General features: G+C 37.7%; 1 protein-coding gene and 1 non-coding gene across 2 annotated transcripts; both read left to right on the top strand.

Moving 5' to 3' along the window:
- The first annotated feature begins 10,411 nt into the window (after positions 1–10,411).
- Positions 10,412–13,113, top strand: LOC121764053 (rop guanine nucleotide exchange factor 7-like). Its single transcript, XM_042160144.1, has 7 exons — positions 10,412–11,071; positions 11,152–11,268; positions 11,348–11,502; positions 11,588–11,662; positions 11,750–12,040; positions 12,107–12,466; positions 12,548–13,113. Exons 1-7 carry the CDS (start codon positions 10,672–10,674, stop codon positions 12,968–12,970), a joined length of 1,821 nt encoding a protein of 606 aa, XP_042016078.1. The 5' UTR covers positions 10,412–10,671; the 3' UTR covers positions 12,971–13,113.
- A 115-nt stretch (positions 13,114–13,228) lies between these two features.
- TRNAD-GUC lies at positions 13,229–13,300 on the top strand. The gene has a single exon. It is a non-coding gene; the product is annotated as a tRNA-Asp (tRNA).
- Positions 13,301–13,469: the final 169 nt, after the last annotated feature.

Raw genomic sequence — 13,469 nt, 5'->3', positions numbered from 1 at the left:
TAGGTGGTATGGGACTCATGGTGACTACTCAAAGTTCAGGGTTTTCGGATGTGCAGCATATGCACATGACAGAAAGAGTAAGCTTGAGCCTCGGGCAATAAAGTGTGTGATGCTGGGGTATCAGAAGGGGGTGAAAGGTTATAGGCTATGGAGTGTTGAGCCTGGTAATCAGAAGGTTGTATTGAGTAGGGATGTGGTTTTCATTGAAGACCAGATGCCTTACTTGAGCAAGGGAAAACAGAAAGATCAAATTCCCTATGATATGTTTGAGGTGGAGCTAGGGAAGCTAAGCCTGAATCCATCTGCGCGTGACAGTGATTCAGAGAGTGATGAGCTCAGTGATGAGCAACAAGGAGACTCCATTTCTGATCAAGGTGGAGTAAATCCGCAGTCTGCTGATGGCAACCTAAGGAATTACCAACTTGCTAGAGACAGAGTAAGGAGAGAAAATATAAGGAAGCCAGCTCGGTATGCTGAAGCAGATGTGGTATACTATGCATTGTGTGCTGCTGAAAATCTGGAGTATGCGGATCCTCAGTCTTACAAAGAAGCAATGGTGAGCAAGGACAGAGAAAGATGGATAGAGGCTATGAATGAGGAGATGAACTCTTTACTCAAGAATAACACTTGGGTTCTTGTGGATAAAAGCAGCTTGAAGCAAGAATCTAAGGATAGAAAACTCATAAGTTGTAAGTGGATCTTCAAGAAAAAGGTGGAGACAACAGATAAAGGTAGGATCAGGTTTAAGGCTCGGTTGGTAGCTAGAGGCTTTACACAAGAAGAAGGTATTGATTTCACAGAAGTATTTGCTCCAGTGGTAAAGCACACCTCAATAAGGATTTTACTTGCTGTTGTGAACCACAGAAACTGGGAATTGCAGCAGCTTGATGTCAAGACTGCATTCCTTAATGGGGACCTTGAGGAAACCGTCTTCATGAGTCAGCCTGAGGGATTTATAAAGAAGGGAGAGGAGAACAAAGTCTGCTTGTTGAAGAAGAGTTTATATGGCTTGAAACAAAGCCCAAGGCAGTGGAACAAGAAGTTCAATGAGCAGATGGTTATTCATGGTTTTCTCAGGTCTGAGTATGATGATTGTATATACATCAAGAAGGCTGGAGATACTCCTGTAGCATACCTCTTGCTCTACGTAGATGACATGTTACTAGCTGGTCCATCTGTGGCTGAAATCCAGAAGATCAAAGCTGATTTACAGAAAAGTTTTGAAATGAAAGACTTGGGTGAAGCTAGAAGGATTTTGGGGATGAATATCTTGAGAGATAGGAGCAAGAAGTTACTGTTGCTATCTCAGTCAGAGTATATTGAGAAGATCTTGAAGAAGTTTAACATGGAAAATACTAAGGCAGCCTCCACTCCTCTGTCACAAAGCTTCAAACTGTCAAAGGAGCAGTCTCCGAGAACTGAGCAAGAAGTTTTGGAGATGAAGCAAATTCCTTACTCGAATATTGTTGGAAGCGTCATGTATACCATGATTTGTACAAGGCCAGACCTTGCACATGCCATCTCAGTCACAAGTAGATACATGGCTGATCCGGGAAAGGAGCACTGGAATGCACTCAAGTGGACTCTCAGGTACTTGAAGAGTTCTAGGAGCTGTGGGATCTTGTTCAAGGGAAGTCATAAGGAGGGTGAGGAAGCTGTTCAAGGGTATTGCGACTCTGATTATGCAACTAATCTGGACAACCGCAAGTCTCAGTCTGGATATTTGTTTACTTTGTATGGTTCTGTTATAAGTTGGAAGTCCGGCTTACAAAGTGTTGTGGCTTTATCCACGACCGAAGCAGAGTACATTGCACTCACATCAGCTGTGCAAGAGAGTTTTTGGATACAAGGTGTGATCTCTGATTTTGGGATAAATCAAAGAACTATGGTAATTTTCTGTGATAGTAGTTCTGCAATTTGCTTAGCTCGGCATCAGTATTTCCATGAGCGTAGCAAACATATAGACGTTCGTCTTCACTTCATCAGAGACGAGGTTGAGAGAGGAAGAGTGAAAGTGTTGAAGATAAGCACTTTGGACAACCCGGCTGATATGCTAACAAAATGTCTTGGCAAAGACAAGTTTGAGTATTGCAAGGATCTTATAAGTTTGAGCAGTGGAGGAGCTGTGGATTCAGGTGGAGAATTGTGAAGATGGAATCCACGAGCTCGGCGCTGCATGACAAGTTCGGTATTACATATCGGTTGTTAGCCGAACTGAATCGAGTTCGGTGATTAGCCGAGCTTCATCGAGTTCGGTGATTAGCCGAGCTTAATCAAGATCGGCGAAGTAGCCGTTGTGAAGTAGCCGTTGCTCAGTCATAGCCGTTGAAGTATTAGTTAATTTTCGGTTAGAGTTAGTTTGTAACTGCAGTGTGTAGTTAGTGAGCTGTTGAGCACGGTTTTTTGTAGTAGTCTAGCTCAGCTACATATACTCTACTTCTACTTGAAGAGAGAGTAATCCATTGTATCAAGATCAATATTCAATAAGAGTTTTTCATTGTTTTCTCAATATCGTGTGTTACTCCATACTTATCACAAATCAAGTTCTTCATTCATTCTTGCAATTGTGGCTTGTTCATTCCTGATACGTCTTGATTTTATAACAATTCTCTCTCTTACTTTACCGTTTCTCCACTTCAAGTATTTATTATCATTTTTACAAAATGAGGGCATAAAAGTCAACGGGACTCGTAATGGCGGACGAAATGAATATTTACATTAAATTAATATTTTAACAACTCAATTTGTGTAGACTGTTATAATATACTACTCCGTCTCTGGTTAAATTTCAGTACCGGCTCATTTTTATTTCTGATTCCGTCCCTGGATGGAGATGGAGTATGTGTTTATGTAGTAGTAGTATTATTATTTAATAAGTAGAAAACATATACTATATGCTAGGTAAGATGTCTTATGGTCATGGGACAAAAAAGTAAGAAATGCACGTGGAGGCTCATCCATTGCACTAGATCTAGATCTATCGTCACTTTTGAATACAACTTCTGTGTCTATTCGTTTACATTTTCAAAATGGCAAATAATTGCAACTCCGAATTCATGATAAAGACAGTAGTAAAGGATGAAACATATATACAAACAGTTTCATTAGGTAATTAATATACTACTACTTTATATTTGCATAGTAATGATTAGAGGCCAAATCTATATGTTGGCATGTTTGCAAGTGCATGATGGGTAATATATTCGGTAGAATGCAATGAATCTATAATGTCATGCATTCAATCACTGATCCCCACAAAAATATCAGTTGGTGCCCTTTCAAAACTCATTGCTTACATAAAAGGATATGTCACAGACATTTACAAAATTGAGAATATGTATTGCAATAGTGTGATTTTTACATTGTTAAGTGATAACCTTATATTTCTTCTTTTTTTGCCACGTGTGTGCATATAAGAAATTATTTTTAATACTGAAGCTTGTGATAATTTGGCATTGATATAACAAAACAAATAAGCTGGGGGAAAAAGGCTGCTAATCAAACTATTTATAGCAAAGGCTTGAGCTTTAGTGCTTTACAATACTAGTAATAAATTAATTGAGAGGGAACCCATATTGTTCTTGGCGGTTAAACATGGACATTTGTAATTGGGCTGCAAGTTTGGGCCCAGTGGGACGGAGTGATAGTATATTGTTAATAATCTAAATTATTTTTTGATTTAACAAGATTACGTAAGAATTTACTCACATTTTTATTATGTAGTAATTTCATTACTTAAATTATGTGATTTCATTTTTTGAAAAAATGGGACGGATATAATCAAACTGGATTAAAGCGTAAATTTGGATAAATAGGCCCAAAACAATAAAATGATTGATCATCATTTCAGCAAATTTCTTGCATTGGTATTAAATTATTTAAATGTTGTAGTATTATAATAAAAATAATATAGACCATGAAGTGTATAAGTTAGGGGAGATGGGAAAATCATATTTTCGGATCAGAAGAAGAAGAGTAAATGTAATTCCAATAGTGGAGAGAAAAGAAGAGAAATTACTAATGGAATTAGGAACAATTTGATGGATTAATTAGATAAATGTGGTGGTAAAGCAAAGCTGCTGGTGAAGAATTCAAATTGGATTACTTGGTAATGGGTAGCAGGCACCCTCACCCAAAGCTATTCATTCTTCTTCCTTATCTACGACTATTTTTCTAATCTCAATCTCACCACAATAATATATAGTAATATCGTTTCTACTTATGTTATGTAGGATTATTGTGGGCAGCGTAAGCAATTATGTGATGGCCAATGCTAAATGTGCAGTTACCATTGTCAAGAATCCATGATTTTTTTTTACAAATTTTCAACTAAATAAACCTCCATTTTTACTCTCAAATTGTACATCCAACATCTCCCACGATTATTCTTATGTATTGCATTTATTTGTATTTATAAAATATTTCTATGAATTCTGGGTTCGTTAGAGTTACATAACATAAACAACATTTTATGTCAAAATTATTGGGATAATGGTCCCTGAAAATTTCGTCTCAAATTTAGTATTTTCTACAAACTTTAAATTTGGTTGCAAAAATCATCACAAAAATCAACTTAGGTTTGGTAGTGAATTTCCCATGAATTCAGTTATGATTTTTACGATCAAAGTTCCTGGGGTATACTGCCAAAATAAGCCAAGGTTTATGTCACGACCCAATTCTCGTTAACGATAACAAGATTGAGTAATTCGCGACTAATGAGAGATTAAAGAAGCGGGGATAGAAAAGGGGTAGAATCTGAAGAACTTGCCGAAGGCCAAATGTGATATTACAAAATAACAGTCAAGTATTTGATCACAATTCTCAGAGTAGAATAATGCGACATGTCAACTGAATCAGAGTTCGATGATGACACATTACTATTCTCTTTTAACAAAATACAGCATAATAGGTCCTTACTGAACGACTTCGTGTATGAAGACACAAATCGTTGAGAAATCCACACGATTATTTAATAGCATCGACTCCAATCAATTCTTCTCCATCTTGACGTTCAACCTGCACATTTATAAATACATGCAGAGCTGAGTACAGGAGTACTCAGTGGACACGTGCCGAAAACAAAACAAACAAATATAAGTTGCCATCCATCAGCAGTATCACACGGGGGTTTTCTTAAAAGGCCCGAGCATACTAAATTCTTTTGTGATCTTAAAAGTCCGACTGATCAGTCTAAATTCTTGATATACCCACCATGTCTGACAATCCAGTGTGCCGTGAAGGTGGCCGCCTTCAACAAGCACCCTCGTCGGCCAACCTCTCTCTAGGATGGCTCACAGCGCTCGCGCACGTCATTCCGAATAGGATTTGCGGTCCTATTGGGAACCGAATTCGTTACCAAGTTTTTGGCATCGCCAAACTCTCGGCATATAGCCCTCACAGACAGGTCTCGAAAACAAACATTTTATGGCATGACAACAACTTTAAAATAAATCACATCCCCATTTTTGAGAAAAGATGATATTTCATGACTTCAAAAGTATTTGCTTTATATCCACACTATAGTGCTGGATATTAAAAGAAAGTCCACCTGGTATGCTTATCTCCGATTAAAATCCTAGTTTGGCCTCACTTGCCCTCGAATAAATTCTCCTTTAGAAATAAATAGCGTAACACGCTAATTAGTACTTGAACTTTTTTTTAGAAAAGAATGCTTGCATCCTATCTCTTAGTCTCGGCTCATAGGATTTTTCTTAAATCCTAACTCGGCTTTACTATACGACGGCACTTAAATTATTCTGCTCACTAATTTGGAGAAATTATATTTTCTCTTAATTAAATATGGATTTCTAAAATCTGTCTTAAATCCTTTCTTTCGGATTTTACAATTCCTTAAGGTTTCTTAAGGCCGCCATGGCGTCGCGGGGCGACGCCGGTCGGCCCTTCGCGTCTTCGCTTCATCTCATTCCATTTTGGGAAACTTAAATTATTCGGAGATTAATTCAATTAAGCTCCAAGCTTAATTTCTTAAATTAATCCTTTTCCAAATAAAATTAAATTATAATTCCAACAAAATAATTTATGTAGTTCATCCCAAACCAAACTCCCTCGGCCCAAAATTTAATCGGCATCTCATTTAACTTGGCCCAAAACCCAGATAAAATCATTATTCCCTTGTGGCCCAAATCAATTATTTCATTGGCCCAAACAAAAGAAATAGACGGTCCACCATTATACTCCCCCTTCCGTCGACTCTCTCTCTCTCTCAATTACATTCTCAATTTCTAAAATTTCCAAAATCAAGCATCGCAGAGTCTTTTTCCTCACGCTCACGCCTCGACGCGTCGCCATCTCCGGCGTGAATCAATCATCGCCGTCCACGCCCTTCTCCGGCGTCTCCTCTCCTCCCGCTATTTCTTTCACTTTCCCAAAATTGATTTCCTCTTCCGAATTCGGCGTCTTCAAAACCGAATCGGGGAAGCGGTGGCGTCCCCTCGCTTTGGCGAGAACACCGTTACCTCGTCGGGGCTTCGGAGCTCCGCCGGTGCAGGTTCCCTCTCCCACATCGTTCTCTCCCGTCGAGCTTTCGCCGCCTACTCATCTCCTCGCGGATTCGCTCCGCCGCCGTCGCCATCTACCGTTCTCGGCTTTGCTTCGGCGACTCCTTCCCTAAGCTAAGTCATCCTCCCCCTTTCCCCCGCTTGATTTTCGGGAATCGTGGCAGTAGCTATGTGAAATTATTTCCATTATCCATTGGGGAGAGATTTGATAGCCTTGATATCCTCGTTCTGTGTTTAAGTTCTCATTGTTTGTTTCGTGTGGCCTATGTGGTTTATGCATTGTTCCGTTTTGTCGAGTAATGGTCGTTTCTAAGCTCTACCTTATTTCGCGAGTCCTAGAAATCTAAGTCCTTGACTACTTACGGCTGCTCTATATGATGCAATATGGTGTTGAGGAAGCTACCTCACTTGGTGAACTCTCTTGGTTTTCTTGGCTTCCCTCTTAGCCGCCGTCGCCTTGTGCCGCCGTCCCTTACTCCGTCGCACTCCTTGCCTTGTGAAAATTTTGACAGAATGTAGTTGTGGAGTGGGGAAGGGGACGGTGGTATTTATAGGCAACATGCCTTGGCCTCTTGTGGCAGAATCTTGGGCATTGAGCTCCTAATTTTGGCTACAATTTAGCTTCCTTTCTGAGCTTTATAACAATGTTGATCATGCTAAATTGGTGAATAATAGACTAACCTTCCTTGGCTGTTTCCTCAGCCTTGGATGGTGGGAAAGATTGGCTCTGGTCCATGCTTATTTTAAGCTTATATATTGGCTCCTTTTACCACGCCCATTTGCTCTAATTTACACTTTGGTGAAACTTGAGAAGATAATAAAAGGGCTTATCCCAGCTCTAATTTGCAGCCTAATGGTTGACCTATATAGCTCTACTATTCCTCATCTCTAATTGAGCTTTTGTCTCTTTTCCCTTTATTTGTGAGTTCCAAACTGACCCCTTTTTGGTGTAAACTTTGTAGGTGCAAGGTCATCTCTTTGGCACTTTGTGGCTCCTCCAAGACCGAGGAAGATGGGGAGAGATTGGCTTACTTCACCATTTTTTCCTACTTTCCTACTCATCCTAGTTTTGGAGTAGATGAAAGTTGTATGTCCATTTTTATGTAATACTTGAATTTGTAGCTCAAGGAGTGGGGTGTAGTATTTCCTTAATTAAGCATTTGGATGTAGAGTTATTTGTATGCACTCACTTTTCCTTAATAAAAGTATCCCAATTACTTTTATTCTTGAAACTTTTCTTTTGTACTCAAATTCTTTCAATAAGCTTGATTTGTTCCAACGCCGGATATTACAATGAAAATTCTACGTCCTCCAAATGAGAATTAATCGATCTATTAAATCCGACTAAATCCAACTAAAAGGAAAAATTTGGGGCGTCACAGTTTATAACATTATGGACCAATAACTTTTTTAAATTTTATTATTTATTTCTTACACAAAATTTCTATTTTACACATTATTCGTTTCATATTTAATTTTTGTATTACATCAAATGTGTATAATCAAATATTTTATGTATTTTACCATACGATTTTAAATCCTAAGCGATTATTCATTCATCTTATTAATGTTAATATTTACTGTGTAGCAAATATTTTAAATAGGATACCCAATAAAGTTTTTTTTAATAAACTTCTATATAAAGGAGGAAATTACAAATGATGTCATGAGGGCTCTAACTCAGCACCTCTTACAATAATGTCTAAGCTCCTTGCCGATAGGACAAAGGCTCTGGACAATAAAGTTAATTGTACTTGAATCTCAAATTTTCCACTAACTTTAAATTTGATTGCAAAATTAACCCTTATACTGAATTTCCCATATATAAATTGAGAAAACAATTAATTTTGTGGGAAATTCACTACAGAACATAAGGTCATAATATTTGCAAAAATTTAAAATTCGTGAAAAATACTGAATTTTGACCAAAATTTGTGGTTTAAGAAACCAATAACCTAGATACTAATTTTTTCAGAGTTAATCCAAAATAGAAGTTTGGGTTAACGAAATGGGTAAAATCAGACTCTTACTGGGCTAGGCTAGTTACTTTCTTGACAGGTCCTCACACTATATGGGCGGGTTAAATTTCTCGTTTGATCCATTTTCCTCATTGGACTTTATTCCGCAAAAGACAGAAAAACTCTACATTGACTTCTTATTATGCACAATTGTCCTTTAAAATCTCATTTTAACGTTTTAAAAATTATTTAACTTTATGAAAATAAATGGCTAACAAAGGTAGTTAGTGAAACGTCAACTCCAATTTTATACTTCATATTGATTTATACAGACTAAAATGACTTAGTTGAATATAAGATTCACTTATCTGAAATATTGAAAAACAAATAGAATTTTGAATCGCATAATAGCAAAATCGGATACTCCTCCATCCCAATTAAGTTAGGTCAGTTAATTTCTTTTGGGCATAGAGATTAAGAAATTGTTATGGAGTTCAATGAAGATAAAATATGAGAGATAAAAAAGAGTTAAATAGAAGAGGAAATAAAGCAAGAGTGATTTGAGATTTTATTTTTTTATATATAAAAAAAGGAAATAACTCAACTTAATGACACAATTTAGTTAGGACTTAGGACGAACGGAGTGCTCCTTTTTTTTCCCTAGGATTATAATGTACTATTATAAATTAGTGTGTTGTATTGCATGCAGTAATGTAGGGGTGGCAAAGGAGCGTTAGAATCTTCAAAAATTCATGCGTGATCGGCAATTGTTATACAAAATTATACTATCATATTTTTTTAACAGGGTCTAAATTCTATTAAATCAACATTAACTAATTGGCTTCAAAACTCCAAACTAAAATGACATTTCACTGTGTCCGAATCTCAAACCTTTTATATGACTCGATAAGATCTTGAACAAAATAATATTAAATGAACAACTAGAATTTGCTTATAGTTCTCAATTACTACTAATCAGTTCCTTAGCATAAAAATAGTGCAGACTGAATAGTGCAAACTAAGTAACCGAAATGGTGATACCCAAAAATGTGTTAGTTGTTAGAAGGTGGTTGGTTTAAGTTATTTTATTTCCACTTATGTATTTTCTGTTAGAACAACCACCACTACAACATTTAGCACTAACCTTTTACCTTACAAGGAAAGATACAAAACATAATAGGGAGTTGGATGAATAATGCTAAAACTATAGATTATGAAGTCTTAACTCTACCAAAAATAATTGATTGTACCACTCACTCTATGTCCCAATTGGATTCTACTTGCACAAATTTCACCTTTAAGCATGCTTTCATTATTAGTAGTAGTATAATTAGGTAATTTTTATTGTTCAAGTATTTTGATTTAAGAAGCAAGTAAAACCCCAATTTTGACACACTATTTACAACGTAACCCCTTGTTGTATCTTATTATTATTCAAATCAATAAATTGATTGAAGGTAATTTTACTTCAAAATATCATCATATATAAATCAATTTGTACATCTATCAAATGATCAATTAAGTTAATCTTACTAATCTACAAATTCAAAATGCTGGTAATTTTTTTCTTGATATTTCCAAATACCCTACATATACAGTATACTTTATTCCTAAGTCGATCAATCTGATGCGCCCAGATTCTACTGAACCTACCTAACAATTTAACGTCAAAATTGCGTTTTGATTTTGTTGCAAGTGAAAAAATCTATTGTCTTCACTAGACCATGATGAACTGAAACTGTCAGCAAACATGATTTTTGTCACCTAGTAATCCTCACATTTGTCTTGTGCCATGTGATAGATGTGTCTTCACTACCTAATTTATCTTCATGCAACCCCAAAAAAATAAAATAAAATTCAAAAATATAAAATATCATGATAAGTCAAATGTTTTACATCAATGATAATTTACCTTTATATTTTGGTGTGGACGCAATGATTTTGTGAGAGCCCTTGTTGAAGCAAAGCGAAACAATGAAAGGGGAAAACGCATTGTTTAAGCAAAAAAAGGCAGCATTCAAATCCAGGAGCCTCGCTGCTTCCTTTTTCTCGTGAACGCCTTTGCTAATCATTCTCCATAAAAACCTCTCCTATCATCTCTAAAGACATCATTCTTATTCCCACTCCTTCACCTTTTTGTTGTTTTATAAGCTTTTTCCACTTCCAAAAATGGCGGAAACCGAATCAGCCACCTTATGGATAGAGCTCTCCCCTCCCAAGATGAGATTTTGAAGCAGCCCTCTTCTGCATTGCCGCATTGGGTGTCGAAATCTGTCAAATTCTTGAAACAAAAAGCTACTAATTCGAGCAAAAGGTATCATTTTGATGGAATGGTAGTGAACAACTCTGTGTATTGTGATTCAATCGAGGAGAAAATGGAGGTGTTGATGAATGAAGAAGATGAGAATAAGTGTAGTAAAGTCGGAGAGGTGAAGGATTTGAACGAAGAAGAAAGCGGTTCAAGCTCTGAGTTTTTGGCCTCTGAGGTTAGTCTGTGTGATGAAAATAGTAGCACTGAACAATCATCTTCGCCATCTCTGAAGGAGCCGAATTTGGATAAGAGGAAATTAGTTAAACAAGGATCCTGTGTTTCAGGTTATGTTCTTTTTGTACTTACATTTGATTGTCTTCTTCTTGTTCAACACATATTGAATTGTGTGTGTGTGTGTGTGTAGAGAGTGAGATGATGAAAGAAAGATTTGCAAAATTGCTGCTTGGTGAAGACATGTCTGGTTGTGGCAATGGGGTTTGCACTGCTCTGGCTATATCAAATGCTATCACCAATCTCTGTGGTATGAATGTTTGTTTGAATAATTGAATCTGTCTGTCTATGAAAATTCTGTTTTTGATTGTGTGTCTTTGTGTCCTTAGCTACACTTTTTGGCCAAATTTGGAGACTAGAGCCTCTGCAGTCGGAGAAGAAACTCATGTGGCGAAGAGAAATGGAGTGGATTCTGTGTGTTAGTGATCAGATTGTGGAATTGGTGCCTTCTTGGCAGACATTCCCTGATGGCACCAAACTAGAGGTCACTATGATTCTTGAATCTCAAATGAATCTAGTTTTGAAAAATCAATGTATTGAAGTGGATGGCTTTTCCAATTATGTGTTAGGTCATGACTTCCAGACCGCGGTTGGATTTGTACGTTAACCTCCCTGCGTTGCGTAAATTGGACAACATGCTACTCGTGAGATACTCGAATCTTCCTCATAGACTACTTCTACCTCTTGCTAATGTTATAGTAATTCTCATTTTTTGTTCTTCTTTTTGATAGGAAATATTGGAGAGTTTTGAGGGGTCAGAGTTTTGGTATGTTGAGCAAGGGATACTAGCATTGGAGGGAGATGGAACGACATCCTTCCGCAAGCCCCTCCCTAATCAACAAGACAAATGGTGGCTCCCCGTTCCCCGAGTCCCACCTGGTGGCCTCAGCCAAGACTCTAGAAGGATGTTGCAGCACAGGCGCGACTCCACGAACCAGATCCATAAAGCTGCAATGGCTATCAACAATGCTGCACTAGCTGAAATGGATGTACCTGATTCATATCTAGAATCTCTTCCAAAGGTAAGAAAATTAAGATATAGTAGCACATGATTAAAAAAATTTGGAAATGACCCTTTTCTTGAACAGAATGGGAAGGCAAGCTTAGGGGATGTGATCCACAGGTACATCAGCAGTGATCAGTTCTCGCCTGAGTGTTTGCTGGACTGCCTCGACTTGTCATCCGAGCACCATGCCATAGAGGTCGCCAACAGATTGGAGGCCACCATTCACGTGTGGTGGAGAAAGATGAGCTCAAAGCCATTACATGGCAGCACACAGAGATCAAATTCAAGATCATCATGGGAAATGGCCAAGGATTTTGTTAGTGATGCGGATAGACGAGTGGTGCTTGCAGGGAGGGCTGAGAGCCTCCTCCTCTGCTTGAAACTGAGGTTTCCTGGTCTGCCTCAGACCACTCTAGACATGTGCAAAATCCAATGCAACAAGGTTAGTTAGTTAGTTAAATATGCATCAAGATATGTGTTGTTGTTGTAGCTGATGCAATTGGTGTTGACTGTCATTATCTAGGATGTGGGAAAATCCATATTAGAGAGCTACTCAAGAGTTCTTGAGAGCCTAGCATTCAACATTGTGGCGCGTATAGATGATCTACTATATGTGGATGACTTGGCGAAGCATTCAGATCAGCTCATCTCAATCTCCAAAGTTGGTGTGATCACTCACAAGAATGTGGGGTTCAAGGCAACCTATGCACCTCTGAACTTCTCATCACCGTCGCCGCTCATCAGCACCCCTGCCAAGGGAGAGAGAACGGTGCCTCACACCGAGAGAAGAAAGCTCCCACTTAATGGATTTGGAGTGAAGAAGATTTTGACAGATTATCTTAGCATTGATGGGAAAGGGAAGGAGATGAGCGGCATGGAGAGATCAGACTCGTTTTCGAGTACCACACGAGAGATATCTTCGTCTCCGTCTCTAGAATATTTTTGAGGTTTGGTTGAGGCCATTAGTTCCTTCATGTCATGGTTCTTTAACAGAGTTTATATTCACTTTTTTTTTTTATGTAAATGGGGAGAAAGACTAGTGTTTTGGAATTGGGTGTTTTGTATGATTATGTTTTTATTTGTGCTAAAGCCAAAGGATATCATGCTTTCCAAATTCTAGCATTATTAAAAACTCTTCACACGTAACATTATACTATTTGAAACTACACATTAAATACACTATTACTCAAAACATAAACAACTTGTCGTTGTAGTATAGTGGTAAGTATTCCCGCCTGTCACGCGGGTGACCCGGGTTCGATCCCCGGCAACGGCGTTGCTTTTTATATTTGTTCTACAATTTTTTTCTATTAGTACAAAAAAGTAAAATAAAAATGTGGTAGTTACTAGAGAGAAACCAATTTTGAGTTGGGTGGTTGAGTCACCCAAATACCCACACACAATTCAACACCAAAGCAATTCAAACAAACCATAATCATTCAATG

Source organism: Salvia splendens, chromosome 2, assembly GCF_004379255.2.
Source record: "Salvia splendens isolate huo1 chromosome 2, SspV2, whole genome shotgun sequence".
In the NCBI taxonomy this organism is placed as follows: domain Eukaryota; kingdom Viridiplantae; phylum Streptophyta; class Magnoliopsida; order Lamiales; family Lamiaceae; genus Salvia; species Salvia splendens.
The sequence above is the reverse complement of the archived record's forward strand: the minus strand, read 5'-3'. Positions and strand labels throughout refer to the sequence as shown.